This window comes from Carassius carassius, chromosome 34 (assembly GCF_963082965.1).
Source record: "Carassius carassius chromosome 34, fCarCar2.1, whole genome shotgun sequence".
NCBI classification, from domain to species: Eukaryota; Metazoa; Chordata; class Actinopteri; order Cypriniformes; family Cyprinidae; genus Carassius; species Carassius carassius.
In genome coordinates this window covers 26,935,174-26,953,070 of record NC_081788.1, presented here as the reverse complement: position 1 = coordinate 26,953,070, position 17,897 = coordinate 26,935,174, and the positions used below count along the sequence as shown (strand labels likewise).

The 17,897-nt window shown below is 38.1% G+C and overlaps 1 protein-coding gene across 1 annotated transcript in view; it reads right to left on the bottom strand.

The window, feature by feature from the left end:
* grip2a (glutamate receptor interacting protein 2a) overlaps positions 1–17,300 on the bottom strand; it is a 36,433-nt gene extending 19,133 nt beyond the window's left edge. Inside the window, 3 exon segments of the mRNA XM_059523313.1 lie at positions 130–265; positions 7,349–7,426; positions 16,823–17,300. Of these exon segments, the coding sequence (XP_059379296.1) occupies positions 130–265; positions 7,349–7,426; positions 16,823–17,015 (407 nt within the window). The 5' untranslated portion in view covers positions 17,016–17,300.
* Between the last annotated feature and the right edge of the window lie 597 nt (positions 17,301–17,897).

The following is a 17,897-nucleotide window of genomic DNA, read 5'->3' as shown; positions in this document are numbered from 1 at the left end:
TGAAGCATAACTGAGAACTCCATGAAGTCTTTTGTGCTGTGAAAGAGCCACTTTTGAGCAATGAAATGTTCTACTGGGAGTTGGGTGACTGATCAGCATGCATTTGTCTGTGTCACGTCTGTTTCTCACCGGATCGCGAGACCTCCGGGTCTTAGGTTCGACACTCTTGGCTTGCCGTCCTTGTCACAACCTCCGGAGATCGTGAGGCCGAGACTGGTGCCCTCTTTTTTAATCAGTTCCACTGTCGTCACACCTCTCAGCTCATCTGTGCATACACAAACACACACAATAACCACACAACCTTCACAGCAGGTAACTCACCCGTGGGTCCCCGGGGAGCTTGTGTAGCCATGCATTGTGTTATGAAAGTCAGATTCATTTAACCATTTCATGAAGGGAGATGGTAGTATTGCAGTCTGGCAGAATAACTGGCTGCGTGTAATAAATATATTTACACATTATGGAAGCAAACCATGTCCAAAGAATCGTAAAAAATAATAATCACAAACAACAAATATTCAATTAAAGAAAACATAATTACAAATACATTGTATTCTATAAATTTCCACTCATAACGGTTACGAGGACACCATTAAGGAGAATATTCTATTCAGTTTGATCAAACAAAGATAAACTATATGTGAAGCTCTTCTGATGCAGCCACTGCAATCCAAAGTGTGTACTCATCTCTGCTGTTAAATCTCTACAGCTTCTGATAGTGAGTGTCAGTGTGGTAAATCAGTAGAGACTAATTAACTGACCTGATTCTTCACAAGCCCAACCGATAAAAAGAAAAGAACAGAGAGAACGACAGCAGCGGTCCGAAGAAGTCAAATATCAGCATTATCACAGACTCTTTACCTTAATGTGTAAGACACTTTATGTGTGCTGAGACTCACAGAGCTCCTTAATAAAGAGACTCGATCTAGAGCAAAACATGTCTGATACAGTGGCGGCTCCAGACAATTTTGATTGGGGGGGCAATGGGGGGTCCTGGTCATTTCAAGGGAGGTCTCATGAAAACCAACACGGCTAATAACTGCATATAACTGCATCGAAAATACATTTTGGTCCAAAAATAGCAAAAACTATGACTTTATTCAGCATTGTCTTCTCTTCAGTGTCTGTTGTGTGAGATTTCAAAACACTGAAGTGTAGTGATATCCGGTTCACAAACGAACCATTCGATGTAACCGGATCTTCTTGAACCAGTTCACCAATTCGAACTGAATCATTTGAAACGGTTTGCGTCTCCAGTAAGCATTTATCCACAAATGACTTAAGCGGTTAACTTTTTTTAACGTTGCTGAAACGAGTTAAACATAAATTGTAACCATTAATCTCCAAGTACAGCTTCCCTGGGAAGCCCAAACAAAGATGATTGTACTCCGAGATGAAAATAACAGCGTTTCAACGACATGGCGACAAACACAAACGCAGCTCTTCCTTCTTCTCTGTCGGAGCACAACAAGACCATGCCCCCCTTTTTGTGAATTCATGTGGGCGGAGGTTAGTCAAAAAACTGTTTTAGTGATGTCATTACTGCAGGAAGTAGAGGTATGTAGTCCAAACGGGTCGTTTTTTGTAGGCAAATTCTGTTAAATAAAATATCTCGCTTGGCATTAAACTTTGAGCTTTAGAATTTTACAGATATTATTTATACTCTAACAACATCATAACACACTAACTAAAGTTTAAAACATGGGATCACGAAGAAGGGGACCTTTAAGGGGCAAAGGAGCAGGTGCTCAAGTGAACCGGTTCTTTCGGACAATTCGATCAAATAAACCAGTTGAAAAAAAAACGGTTTACCGGTTCTTTTGCATTAGATGTAATGTCATTGGCGATGACTGCCCTTCATTCAAGCCTTCGGTTTACCCGCGCTTATAACACTAGCAAAGAATCAGTTCAGAATCAATCACCAAAAGAACCAGTGCGGTTCAGACGAGCTGTGAGTCAGTCTGCATCACCTTGAATCACACATGCGCTGTATCATCAGCTCCTCGGTTCTCGAATCGGACGCATCTGACAGAAACGGTTCTCGGTTCAGTGTACGAAAAAATGTCGAAATAATTATTATTTATTATTGTTCTGCGTAGTTTGAAGAGAAACATTTTTTTATCTTTATCCTTGATATATATATTTTTTAATCAGGAAGAGGATGGGGGGTCAAATGGGGGGTCAAAGCGTTTTTTTTGCAGGGTCTTGAGACCCATAGACATATAAATACCTAGACGCCTCATTGGCCGATTTGAGCCGTTGCCGCGATACGTCAACGTGTCCGCCATGTTAGTGAGGGCAAGACTGCCTTAAAAACAAATGAAAGTAAATGGGGGAGCTGTTGTTACGATCGGAAACCCAGTGAAACGCAGGAGATGAGAGATCCAATCGCAGTATGGGTTTTAATGGGTAATCCAAAGAGAAATCAACAAGCAGGGGTCAAAACCATAAATCCATCCAACAAATAACAAACAGGGAAGGAACAGGAATGGGAACAGGAACAGGAACTCGGAAGATGAGGAACTCGGAAGGCGAGGAAACTGGGTGACGGAAAGAAAGGACTCCATGCAGACAAACAGAAAAGGACTGGTTAATATAGGGAGGATAATGACTAACAAGTGAAGACACCTGATTGCAATTAACAGGAGTGAAATTACTGTGATGAAGGGACAAGGCTTTTTGGGAATTGTAGTGAGGTGCCTATGGGGAAGTGAGACCACTAGTGGAGACTCAGGGAAACAGAGACCAGACAGCGTGACATTACCCCCTCCTCCACGGAGCAGCTACCAGATGCTCCACCCGAACCCAAGAAGAGACCAATGAACACAGCGAGCAGGAGGGAGATGGAGCGGCGTAGGACCAGGGGGAGGGACGGAGGGCCAGGTAAAATGGGGAAACAGAGACAAGAAGTGCAGAAAACAAAAACAAGGAGCACAGGAGGGAGGTGGACTGGCGGAGGATCAGGGGGAGGGACGGAGGGCCAGGTCCATAGATGGAAACAGAGAGAAGAGGAGCAAAAAACAAAAACAACAAAACACAAGTCCAGGAAGGACATAACGTTCAGTGTCCCAGGGCCGAACCGACAGGGCAGGAATTGGAGCCCTGCAGTTGAGACAGAAGCCCCCCAGGGCGGCGCAGAAGACCACCGCATCCGTGCGGTCGAGACAGAACGCCCATCAAGGCGGCGCAGAAGACCACCACATCCGTGCGGTCAAGACAGAAGCCCACCAGGGCGGCGCAGAAGACCACCACATCCGTGCAGTCGAGACAGAAGCCCACCAGGGCGGCGCAGAAGACCACCACAGAGAACATGAACAAGTTAAGGGTGGCCTCCGTGGACACGACAGGATCAGTCGAGCGCTCAGAGAGTTCGGCTGAGACGTGACGAGGCTCTGGAAGTTCCGCAGAAACGAGGAGAGGCTCTGGTAGTTCAGCCGAGACGAGGAGAGACTCTGGTAATTCTGTGGTGTTTAGACTGGATTCAGGAAGATCAATGGTCACTTGACTCTGCTCATGAAGATCATTGGTGACTTGCATTTGTTCATGAAGGTCAACGGTGACTAGCCCTGACTCTGGAAGGTCAACGGTGACTAGCCCTGACTCTGGAAGGTCAACGGTGACTAGCCCTGACTCTGGAGGGTCAACGGTGACTAGCCCTGACTCTGGAGGGTCAACGGTGACTAGCCCTGACTCTGGAAGGTCAACGGTGACTAGCCCTGACTCTGGAGGGTCAACGGTGACTAGCCCTGACTCTGGAGGGTCAACAGCAGTCATGGCGAGTCAAGGCGAGAGCAACACGAGTTTCTCAAAGTGGAAATAAGTGAAAGTGACGTGACATTCAGCCAAGTATGGTGACCCATACTCAGAATTCGTGCTCTGCATTTAACCCATCCAAAGTGCATACACACAGAGCAGTGAACGCACACACACACTGTGGACACACACCCGGAGCAGTGGGCAGCCATTTATGCTGCGGCACCCGGGGAGCAGTTGGGGGTTCGATGCCTTGCTCAAGGGCACCTAAGTCGTGATATTGAGGGTGGAGAGAGCACTGTACATGCACTCCTCCCACCCACAATTCCTGTCGGCCCGAGACTCGAACTCACAACCCTTCGACTGCGAGTCCAAACTCATTATTTCATTAAAATATGCTCATTATTTCACTTTAGTTGAGCATAAAGACAAAAACCTTTTGGTCAAATGTAAGCTGTGTCTTTCTGGTTTGAAAGTCCTATCCTAGCCCACGAATTTCCAATCCGTGCGCTCAGATTTTGTAAACCGTACCCTCGGTTTTTGAATCTGTACCTGCGAATTCATAATCTGCACGCACACTTTCGCAATCCGTTCCCATGGATTTGTAAACTGTAGCCTACTCACGGATTCATGCAGCAAGCTCCTACGTGTTAACATACAGTTTTAATGAATATTATTATGTGGAATGGGTCTACAGCAAAGTGTCTTAAGTGATTCTCTGTATGTTTTTCTCATACAGGTGAAACATTGTTGAAAACATGCAGCCTGTCTCTACTGTGGAGTCGACCGGCTATCAGTCAGCTCCTTAGCATGATAACATAGATTTCATTTTTAAACAGCATTTATATATATATATATATATATATATATATATATATATATATATATATATATATATATATATATATATATATGTTTCTCGAAAATGATTCTGAATAATTCAGATTGCTTTCATTTATTTCAAAATGTTTTGTGTTATGTTGTCCATTGTTGATAGTTTGTTTTCATACTTAAGCTGTGAAAGGAACATTTTTAAGGGCTCAACAAAACAGCTTTTATGATGCAGAAGCCACTTTAGTTTTTGATTCTGAATATATTATTCAGGTGTTTTGTTATTTATTTCAGAAATCCTTGTGATATACAATATTCAGTTTGTGCTGGTCTTACTTAATCAAAATAGTGTTTAAAAATTACTTTCTGTTTTACTTTGTCTTTGTATAGACCATGACGCATAAAAGCGCATTAATGGGAACATTAAAGAAAGTTCTTTAAAAAAGTAAAAAAAGTTACTTTTAACAGTAATGCATATTTATTAGTAACTAACACTGGTGTTGTCATAACGTTCACCTTGGAGATTGAAAATGTTCCTTTTTTGAGACCCCAGAAGCCCAAATTCAAACCCAGAACAATAAAACCCACAGAAGAGGTGGGAGTTCAAAGGAGGAATCTTTATATTACCAAACTGCAGGGAGATGAAGAGTAGATATAAGTCATGATCTGCAAGATTAACCACAATCTGATGTGATCCGACCACCTCAGAGAAAACCAGTGTTGAGCTGCTGCAAGAGCTTTTGAAGCACAGCAGCTGTGGTCAAAGAGTTCTCGTGTGTTCGGAGCGGGATCGCGAATCATTTTAGTCAGTTCGGAGTTTGGAGCGGGATCGCGAATCATTTGAGTCAGTTCGGGATTTCGGAGCGGGTTCACGAATCATTTGAGTCAGTTTGGGTATCGCGAATCATTTGAATCAGTTCGGGAGTTCGGAGCGGGTTCGCGAATCATTTGAATCAATTCGGGAGTTCGGAGCGGGTTCGCGAATCATTTGAATCAGTTTGGGAGTTCAAAGCGGGTTCGCGAATCATTTGAGTCAGTTTGGGAGCTCGGAGCGTGAATCATTTGAGTCAGTTCGGGAGTTCGTAAATGGTTCGCGAATCATTTGAGTCAGTTTCGAAGTTTAGAGCAGGTTGGCGAATCATTTTAGTCAGGTTGTCGTTCGCGAATCAAAAGTTCGGGAGTTCGTAGCGGGTTCGCGAATCATTTGAGTCAGTTTGGGAGTTCGGAGCGGGTTCGAAAATCATTTGAGTCAGTTCTGGAGTTCAAAGTGGGTTCGCGAATCATTTTAGTCAGCTCGGAGTTCGAGCATGAATCATTTGAGTCAGCTCGGGAGTTTCGGAGCGCGAATCATTTGAGTCCGTTCGGGAGTTCGGAGCCGGTTTGCGTCAGTTTGGGGATCGCGAATCATCAGTTGTATATGCAGTTGTATATGTATATGCATGTATGTATGTATGTTTCTCGAAATTGATTCTGAATAATTCAGATTGCTTTCATTTATTTATTTCAAAATGTTCTGTGTTATGTTGTCCATTGTTGATAGTTTTACTTAGGCTGTGAAAGGAACATTTTAAGGGCTCAACACAACAGCTTTTATGATGCAGAAGCCACTTTAGTTTTTGATTCTGAATATATTATTCAGGTGTTTTGTTATTTATTTCAGAAATCCTTGTGATATACAATATTCAGTTTGTGCTGGTCTGACTTAATCAAAATAGTGTTTAAAAATTACTTTCTGTTTTACGTTGTGTTTGTATAGACCATAACGCATAAAAGCGCATTAATGGGAACATTAAAGAAACTTCTTTAAAAAAGTAACTAAAAAGTTACTTTTAACAGTAATGCATTACTTTTTGGTGTAAGTAATCAACAAAGTAATTGAGTTACTTTTTGAATTAAGTAACTAGTAACTGTAACTAGTTAGCTACTATTTCTTAACTAGCACAACACTGATGTTAACACATATGAATGTTTGAGTGTATGTGAGGTTTACGTTGCACAATAAAATCTCAAAGTATAGTTATGTTTATCACATACCAGAATATGAGATGGTCCCCTCAAAAAACTTTATATTAATCAAAATTAATAATCATTATAACAACATCACAATGAGTTTATCATGATATTGCAGCGGGACTCACTATGAGTTCCTTTGTTTTTCATTTCTAGGCTATTTACATCATGTAGTTTTTGTGTAAAGACACACGCAGTACATTATCAGCATTAAACAGCCTGTGCAAAGCTTTTTAAATGCTGTCTATAGTATTAGAATATGAGCTGGGTCATTCTGTTGATTCATTCAGGGCTGCTCTGGGTTTAGTACAAACACAACACTAGTCTAGGGAGGTATAGTCCTGTCTCTTGGAAATGCAGAGAACAGCTTTTATATATATATATATATATATATATATATATATATATATATATATATATACACACATATTGTTTTTTTTTTAAGTTTCTTAGGTCATTCAGGATGTAGATAAGTTTGTTTCTCAGATTTGCTGAAATGTATCATTCTATCAGTTGCTCACCATCGGATGCTCTGCAGTGAATGGGTGCTGTCAGAGTGAGAGTCCACACTGATAATAAAAACATCACAATAATCCACAAGTAATCCACACCACTCTGCAGAGGATCCATTCGTGAGCAAGCGACTTAATGCTCATTTTCTCCAAATCTGTTTCTATGATGAAACAAGTTCGTCTACATCTTGAATGGCCTGAAGGTGTGGAAATGTTCGGCAAATGTTCACATGCCAACTTACCAGCAATGCTACTCCTCTTGTTGAGCCCACTGCTGTCACTTGCAGCATCTTTGTTTCCCTTTGTGTATGGGACATCATCTGAAACATGAAATGATCAAATAAATTATGATAATAAGTTACAAAGGCAGTTTACTGAATAATTAGACTTGGATTGTTTGCGTTTTACAACATTTAGAATTAGAAATAAATAAATAAATAACAACATATAATTCAGGTATGCAACACACACTTTTTATAATCCAACATTGAAAAAATACTTAGGCCTAGATTTGAGATATGTCTTTGAATTTTATATCAAAACTGCCATCCATTTGGATTACACAATTTTAACATAAGCAAATGTAATGTGATGCATATTTGTCAGTCATACAGAAATGAAACAGGTACGATTTCTGTGGTAGTGCTAATAAACTAATTATGTTTTAAATACATAACCAGGTTCATATATTTATCATCAATAAATCCTTTTTTTCTTCAATCTCATACATTTTAACTAATTGAATATTACTTGTTCCACAGCTAGCCATATTTTCCCCAGGTTCATATATTTTAACTGAATAAATTAAATTGTTTTAAAAATTCACAGATGTATGCTAAATCTCAGCTATTCGAATTTAATGCATTATGAAAATATTATTTAAATAAAGTCAATGCATAAAATGTAAATACATTTTTAGTGCATAATCTTACCCGTTTCATTTATTTATGACTGACAAATGTGCATCACATTACGTTTATTAGTGTCTGTAAAAACTGTGCAATCCAAATGGAACATTTTATATGCAATAAAAAAATTATGTAACAGGAATTGATTCACTCCAAAAACCAAAAAAAAAAAAAAAAGAGGACTAAATGTAAGTCCTCGCCAGTGTTATTGTTAAATATTCAACTTCATTTGGAAAGATACATTATGGAAGTAAAGGCTATTAATACGGTTTCTCTTTAAGCAGCTTTGGAGCAACCTAAAATTATGTTGAGAGCTCAAGGCTTATCACTTGGTGGTTTTAAATTAGCATCCTTTCAGTTTCCAGTCCATATTTAACCATTAAAGTACACAATCTGCATGATGTGTCTGATAATATGTCTCAACTGTTCTCTTCATTGTTTGTTAACCCTAGAAATTGTAAATCTTGGACTGTTCACTACTATTCAAAAGCTTTTTAATGTTTTGAAACAAGTCTGCATCTATTTGATTAAAAATACTGTAAAAACAGTCATGTTGTGAAATATTATTACAATTTAAAATGACTGTTTTCTGTGTGAATATATTGTAATATGTAATTTATTCCTGTGATGTAAAGCTGAATTTTCAGCATCATTACTCCTGTCTTCAGTGTCATATGTTCCTTCAGAAATCAATCTAATATGCTGATTTGCTGTTCAAGAAACATTTATTATTATTATCAATGTTTAAAACAGTTGTGCATGATGTGTATATTTTCAGGATTTTCTGATGAATAGAAAGTTCACTAGAACAGCTTTTATTTGAAAGAGAAATATTTTGTAACATTATAAATGTCTTTACTGACAGTCACCCTTGCTGAATAAAAATGTCAATTTTATTTTACATAAAATATTACTGACCTCAAGCTGAAAATAATAAGAAATTGATGTAGAGGCAATTTGTGTGTTTCTCAACAAATAAAGGTCAACCATCCCAAAGTGTTAGTCCCTCCAGAGTGTCAACAACCCATAAATCTCCTTTTGGTCAAAAGACTGAACAAATAAACCAACATCACCCAAAATGTTTCTTTAATAGGTCAAAGGCTCAAAACATCACACTACTGCTTTAACACTCAACAAACAGCCCATCTATGAGTATTCAGTAATTGTTACATAATTATTATGTAACTCCAGTGTTGGGGAGTAACTAGTTACATGTAACGGCGTTACGTAATTTAATTACAAAATAAATGTAACAGTAATCAGTTACAGTTACTAAGAAAAAATGAGTAATTAAATTACAGTTACTTGTGAAAATTGTAATGATTACAAAGAGGATTACATTTGAATATTTACACACATCCACATACAGCTTATTTCTTTCCCAAATTGCACTAAGACATATGGCCCATAATCTCCGAGACGCGGAAAACACATTCGTAGAATCCAGTCATAAAAATGGAATTCAGCCTATAACGCGGACGCAATATGCCACATATTGGACGAATAAATCAAAAGTAGGTCAGTACACTTGAATCAAAACCCGATATGGACTGATGTCTGTGAATATTAAGCCGCAAAAAGACTGAATATGAATCCTGCACATTCTGCGTGTCTGTGGAAATCAGGCGCTGACTGGACATCGGGAGAACCGGGACTATTCCCGGTGGCCTGGCAGACGATTTGGCCTTCTACTTTAATATTGTTATTGTATAATTGCAGGCCGAATATACTAAAGCGATTATTTCCAAATCCGCCATTCGATAATTAAATCTCTAATAAATCATGAATCGGTTAGTCGTGACTGGCAATGGTTGGGCTCGCGCGCTCTCCGCGCCTCCGCCGAACGGTTTGGATCAGACTCCGAGTAATTAATGCGAGAGAGAGAGACCCGAGTGAACTGTGTAAGCGCACAGCTGGAGTAGAGAAGCGACACTTCTGTTCAGGGTTTCAGGTGCAGGTCAGTTTCATCTGTAAATATGCTAATGTAGTTTTGTCTTTGTTTACTTAGTCAAGCAGCAGCACATTGCTCGCAATCACTCAAAATACTGTATAAACGACGTCATTATTATCTATTGTAATGTTACAGTAGTAAGTTAGCAGACAAATCATCATATGTTATCATAGGTTTAGGGAGAGCTAGTGGATACAAAAACACAACCCTTAGGAAAATTAATATAGCCTATGGTATGGCACTAACCGTGGTTTAACTATGGAATTTGTAGTAAAAATAAATACAAGTGGTAATTAATTTGCCAAAAAAACAAAATTGCACTTACAAAACATGGTAAAAGTCAAATAAAAATCTTCAGTATTAAAGTCATGAGAGAGATGGATGGATAATGGAAGTGAAGGTGCAGTTCAGGAGAGAACTCTTAATTACGTTGCAAAGTCCCCCAACCTAAGGATTCAAATCTTTTTCATGTCAGGTCCAAAAAAATAATAATAGGGTTGTCCATGTTTCAGAATGGGTTGTGGGTGTATGAGTGGGAGATTTCCCAGCCTATTTTTTCCCAGTCCGCCCCTCATGGAAATGAATCTCTAGAACAGTCACTTCATGAGCATTTTTTACTTATTTTGAGAAACTATCATCATATCATATACAAAGAGACAGCAGTGTTTCAAAAAGACACCAATGTTTCAGGAGTTTAGTACACAAAATAGGACACATGCTTATTAGATAACCGTATTTGAGTTGATGTATATGCTTTTATTTTTTTATTAACTATTTTTCCCCAAACCATTGTTAGATGCAGTTAGATGCCTTTAGTTATGCAAAGATTTGGTTTCAAAAACAGTATCTATAAACTATTTCTTTTGATTTTAAATCTGCATTGAACTTCAGATCAATCTCTAAGTAAAGTCTGATTGTGTGGTGGATGTGTTCAAATGTGATCATCCTAATTTAAGTGATGAAGGATGGTGAAAGTCTGACAGTATTGAGCACTACTGTAAGGTTAAACCTGCATGGTGTAAAATGGTTGAAGATGATTAACAGTTGCAAATTAATATTCATTAGAAATTTATAAAAGTAATCAAAATGTACTCAAAAGTAATTAGTTACATTACTTTATTAAAGTAATTAAAAAAGTTACACTACTATTACATTTTAAATAAGGTAACTTGTAATCTGTAACCTATTACATTTCCAAAGTAACCTTCCCAACACTGTGTAACTCACACACACAGCAGCTTCTCTGAAAGTCACAACAGAGTAAAACTGTCATTATAGGTCATGATAACTAATTTTCCAAGTCTATTAAAACTCTGAAACTAATTTGGAGCATAGCACTCTGACGGCTCTGGTTGTGTTGACACCAATCCTGATGTGGGTTAAACGGATGATGTTCTAACAATGCAAATGGAAGCTCAGGGCCTATTTTCAGACCTGGGCTTTTATTTATAGAGGCCACAGTGGCCCCAGTTGTCATGCCTCGCTCAGCTCTCAACAGGCTTTTCCATTTACCAGCGGGGCTGGAGCTAAAAACCACACGGCCCTTGACAAAATGTTCTTTACCCTGGCCCAATAGGTAGACAGTTTCATAGACGAACATAGTGGACCCCATTTGTCACAGAGCCCGGGTCGACAACCTGATCGACAACACATTCTCTGCCAAAAATTATAATATTAATGTTTTGTTTTAAAGAAAAAGTATCATTAATTTGTATTTTTTGCTGTATATGAAGAAGAACCCTAGCCATAATGATTTGATTAACTCGAACAGTACAAGACCAAAGCATTTCGAAGGTTAAACGAGCATAAAAGTACCAAAATTAATATTGTTTTGGACTGTGCTAGTGCCATGCTACTCTTTGAACTATCTTGGGATATAATGTAAATACAGTATATATATATATGTAACATATGAAAATTATAATCAGTAAACTGATACCATATTGTACCATAGTACCATCACAGTACTTTTTTGAAAGGGTAATCTTGATACCTAATAAAAAAGATAAGTAAACTTTTTATGTAAACAATTCTCTAGATAGATAGATAGATAGATAGATCAAATTATTTCTATTTAAATTAAATGTTGATCATTTGAACTTTCTAATATCAAAGAATCGTGAAAAAAGTTTCCCCAGAAAAATGAAGCAGCACAAATGTTTTCAACATGGATAATAAGAAGAAATGTTTCCTGAGCAGAATGATTTCTGAAGGATGTGACACTGAATGTGACACTGAAGAGTAATGATGATAAAAATTCAACTTTGATCACAGGAATGAATTACATTTCTATAATTCTTTAACATTTACACATCTGTTATTTTAAATTGTGATCATATTTCATAATGTAATTTTTTTTCTGTATTTTTGATCGGTAAAATGCATCATTGGTGAGAGGAAGAGACTATTTTAAAGACACTAAAAAATCTTGCCAACCCTAACATAATGCATATGACAGAAAAAGTTAAAAAGAAAGGACCGAATGTGTAAAAATGATCAACATGACTCACCACTGTTGTTGCGACCCTCTCTTCTCAAACCACACAGCATCATGGGAATATCACAATTCCATTCTGCCTCACATCAGTTTAAGAACTAGCTAAATAGACCAAACCGTTTGTTAAAGTACACATCTTAACCTTTCCAATTAAGCTACATTACATGTGTAACTTCAGTTAGGTTGCCTCAAAGAATGAATAAAGCAGACTAGATGAATCCATTCAGCGAGCTCAGCTGGTTTTATCTATAGCTGATCCTGTTGCACAGATGATGTTCAATCCATACTGGCACACCACACAAATCATATAGAATTCCAGGTTTTTACATTAATTTATGCAGATTAAATATAATGTCAGAGTGTAATGCATGAATGAGCGACTGAAAAAGTGTTGCATAGCTGGAACTAGACAATTCCTGAGACATTCCAGTGCCACTCCAGTTTGATCTTTCCAAACAGCATAACGTGGACTCCTCCGCACATGCAACTAGTCTCCAGTCAGTCATCCATAAAACACGTGTGAACCCCTCGCACAGATTCAGTCCTGGGTTTGCAGCGTGAGTCGAAGCAGATGGTAGTTTATCCAGCGATGACAGTGCTGCAGTATGGGAATGTATCTTAATGCTCCAGTGCTTCACCAAGATCAGACCCGGACAGAACACACACTCACTCCTTCTCTCCTCTCCTCCCTCCTTTCTGCAACTCCTCCCTCACTTCTTGAGCTTCTCGTCATTCACATGCGCTCTTCCTTCCTGCACTGGACTATTAATCATCTTCGTTCACACACACAGTCTTGCACTCTGTGCCTGAGAGTATCTTCCTACTGGAAAGCAAATGTAGATGTATATATTAAACACACACACACACACAGCCAAACCGCCTCCCTCCCTGTCTGTCTCCCTCTCACTTGCCCCGTTTCCCTTCATTTGGCAGCTGAGCATTTAGTGTGAAACAGCCAATGCAAAATTGTACCATGGTTCATGTATTTAAAGACTCCAGAAAAAAATCACTTTCCGCATAAATATTAAGCAGCATGATTTTTTTACTTATTCTTTTTGATGACCAAATCATACTGTTAGAATTATTTTGAAAGACTATGTGACAGTGAAGACTGTAATAATGATGCTGAAAATTCAGCTTTGCATCACAGAAATAAATTACATTTTAAAGTATATTAAAATAGAAAACATTTATTTCAAATTGCAATAATATTTCCCAAAATTAACATTTTGACTGTTTTTTTAATCAAATAAACGCAGCTTTGGTAAGCAGAAGAGACATTTTACAGCCAAGTAATCATCTAGTCTGAAACAGCCCTGGTAAATGTAGTTTCATTACCATCAAATCACAGTCATCAGAAATAAAAACAAAATGATGCACCATGGTAATAGCATGGTACTGATCTATAAGATATAATAAATAGAACATAGATGCATAGCATATTAATATATGACTTATCTACTGTACTATATTATTTATAGTATTCCATCTAATATTATGGTGACACCATGACAAATCAGACATCATGGTATTGTTATGATACATGTTTAAAAAATATTTCAGGTGTTATTCAAAGCACTTGTACCATGGTGCCTGCACTGTACTTACTATAAATACCATGGTACATGATTTTCAATGCTATGAAATAGATCAAAGTACCATCTGATACCATCACAACATCAAGGTATTTTTTACTCCTTTGTACTTCCATGTTATTACCATGAAAAATGCTAGTACCATGGTTTGCAAACATATAATATTGATGTGAATATTATGACTTCCTACACAACAATCTGGAATGCTTAATTCTGATTGGACAATGGTGGCATTCACGTTAAATAGTTTAATATGATGACTTATAATTGAATGTTGTCACGTATATGTTCTCTTTCTCATTACATAATAAAATAATCAATATTTCATAAACATTTTCAACTTTGCTACCACGAAATAAAGGATAAAAGATCCTGTTCCTCCTTGTCAGATTTTAATTAAGAGATAATGACAGAACATTATCCCTTACATAAACAGCAATTTGTGCATTTTAAAATCAAATATATGCATCTATTTCTAATGTTGTAATCTTGTTAAAACTGGCTTTTAATATTTTATGCACAGACTGAAAGCCATACACTTTATAGCCTTTAAAGGGACAAACTAAGAGCAAGTCTGTGCAAATCTGCTCTCAGATTACATTTTTGGGGGTTGGTGGGGGGTATTTTACCCACTACTAGAGTTTTGTCTTCACAGCCGCATGTGCCTGAGATGAGCACCTGTCTAACCCATCAACACACAATGTACCACACATTCTTCTTTAGTATACTGTTACAGCCCCAACAAGGCTCCTCCCCATCAACAGATGACACACAACTCATAATTTACAGTCAATACACTACACTGACAGTTTAATAGCTGCAAAGATGCATTTTCAGCATCATTACTCCAGTCTTTAGTGTCACATGATACTTCAGAAATCCTTTTAATGTGATAAGATAATATAATAATTGTTTTGCTAAGAAATAGGCTGAAATATTACTAAAATATTCAAAGAGAAAACTGGCATTTTAAATTATAATAATATTTCACAATAATACACAATAATAATAGTTTTTACTGTATTTTGCAGTATAAATGTACTGTATACTTGGTGAGCATAAGAGGCTAAAGACATTTCAAAATATTACGATTTTGACTGGTAGTTTAAATTTCAGTTTATAAGCACATATCATGATAGTACTACATCTAACCAGCGTGATTTTATTTTAAAGAAATAGATCACTCTTTTTAAGTGTGAAATGATTCATAAAAATTCTAATTAATTGATAATCTGTAATTTAATGCAGTGAAATTAATAAATACTGAGTGGGTTCACTGTTAAGGACTGCAGATTATTTGAAGTCATTTAAAACTATACAGCCCCCATGTGGCTGAACACTTGTTTTTTTAGGTCACTTTAGCTGACATCTCCAAGTGGGTATAACTGCAGACCCGAGATCTCCAAAATGGAGAAGGGTATAACTGCAGCCTGGAGATCTCCAAAACGGGGTGGGAGCTCCAAAATAGGGCGTGGCTTTCTCCCATTGAGAGACACGAATGCAGAATTTTTCCCCCAATCCACTTCAGTGCAAACTCCGCCCCACAGCTGATTCTGAAGTTTTTATTGGTTGTGCCAGTTAAAGTGTTTCCTATACTATGCAACAACAATGCTGACCCCTAAACCTACCCCACACCTTACCTTAACCATTGAAATTAACTGATTGGCGGTAAATTGTGTGGTAAAAAAGTGTGGTAAATTGCAGTTCAGGAGATAAACCGTTAATAAGATTATGCGATATGAGACTCACTGGACAATGGCTCCTTTTTAGTTACACCCAGCATCACTACCCCCTCCTAGCCTGCGAATGGCGTGTACCGGGACAGTCCCGTTGCTTGGAATAAAACGATAGAGTAAAATCTTTCCCTTCCGCTGGGACGGATCTTGAGTGATTCCTGTTTACATCCTGAAGCAGAGGTTCAGACTCGGGTACAAATTGTTACTGACTTACATTTCAAAATAAAACTTGATAAATTAAACATTGTTTCTAGTTCATCTAAAATAAAATATGCTACATAAATAAATGTTCTCCATGAGAGCAGAGCCCAAGGCTCCTGGCCAGTGGTGTTTGGACTCAAGTCTGAACCTCTGCTTCATGATGTAAACAGGAATCACTCAGGAGTCGTCCCAGTGGAGGGAAAATATTTTACTCTACTGTTTCATTACAAGCAACGGGGTCGTCCATAGTGCCTGGTAGTGATGCTGGGTGTAACTAAAAAGGTGCCATTGTGCGTGAGTCTTATATCGCATAATCTTATTAACTGTTTATCTCCTGAACTGCAACTTTCTTTACCACACTATTCAGCGCCAATCCCGCCATTCAGTCAATTTCAATGGTTAAGGTAAGGTGTGGTGTAGGTTTAGGGGTTAGCATTTTTTGTTGCATAGTGTAGGAAACACTTTAACTGACACAACCAATTAAACTTCAGAATCAGCTGTGGGGCGGATTTTGGACTAAAGTGGATTGGGGGAAGAAATGTTTATGCATGTCATGCACCTGTCTCTCAATGAGAGGAAGCCACGCCCTATTTTGGAGTTCCCACTCCTATTTGGAGATCTCCAGGCTGCAGTTATAACCTTCTCGACATAGGACAATAGATCTTGCATTCATTTCTCAGACGCTCAAGAAGAAAAAGAATATTAAAAAAAAAATTACACACATAACTTCAGCATGACTGTTCATGAGGTACACAGCATCTGCACTTACCAGTACAAACATCACCACACACTCACACCTTATGCACATTCTCTTATACTGTATCTTACCTTTAACCCTTCCTCTGATAACTCCAATCCGACATCGTAAAGAAAACGAGAACATCTTCCTCTTCCCTTTGACTCCTCCAACCAGTTCTTTCTTCATGGTTACCCATGCAGGGACCCTGTCTGGGAGTACTTTAGGGTTTAAACTAACTTGCCACATTGCTCCTCTTTCCTTCTCCTCTGGCCTGAACCACATGGATCTTTAGCCTAGTCTTGCTTCGGGTCTCTTTCTTTCTTATCTTCCTCCTCTACCCTTTCTCTTCATCCTGGAAGAGCTCTTTGTTCATTCTCTGTGGGAAATCCTGTCTTCTTACTCAGATATGAAGGTTTTGAAGAAACACAGCTGATCTCATTTCATCCTCCTCAATGTAATGTAATGGAAATCTGGGTATGACTTTATAATAAATCCAGTTAAATACAGTGGGTAGAGCTGATAACACGATGGGGTGCAAGCGTGTGCATTGGCTGCTCACAGATGAGACAGATGGACTGAAGAGGCCTGCTGCTGAGATACAGACTGCCAGAACCACAGGAGAGACACCACACTAACAATAAAGTACCAAAACTATGACAGAACCATATTTTCATGTGGATGTCTAAATACCATAGTACTGTATGTATGTTAATCAAACAATATTATGGAGAGGAGACTATAGGAGCTAGTTGTCACAATTAGCCAAATTATGATAAACATGTTCACAATTGTGACAATTTATAGCATGCAAAGAATGCAAATATGTCCAAAACGTTTCTTTTCAAGGATATATAAACATGAAATCCTGAATACAGAAAATGTCTCATAAGCATAGTTTGCAGTAGTTTTTCTGTGAAACACAAATACAAGGTTTTCCTCATATAAATATATCAGCCTGTCCCTCTAGCAACTCTGTATGAAACTCTCACTCAACTAAACTGAAATGGCAATTTGCTCTTGTGAAAGGCGCTTATATACAATGTATTTTTATAAACAATGCAGGCCTGTGTAGACTGAGCAATGGCCTATTGTTGACCTCCCCACTTAGGCTACGTATGAGGGGAGTCATTTACGAAATAACAATCTCATGATGATTACTGACCA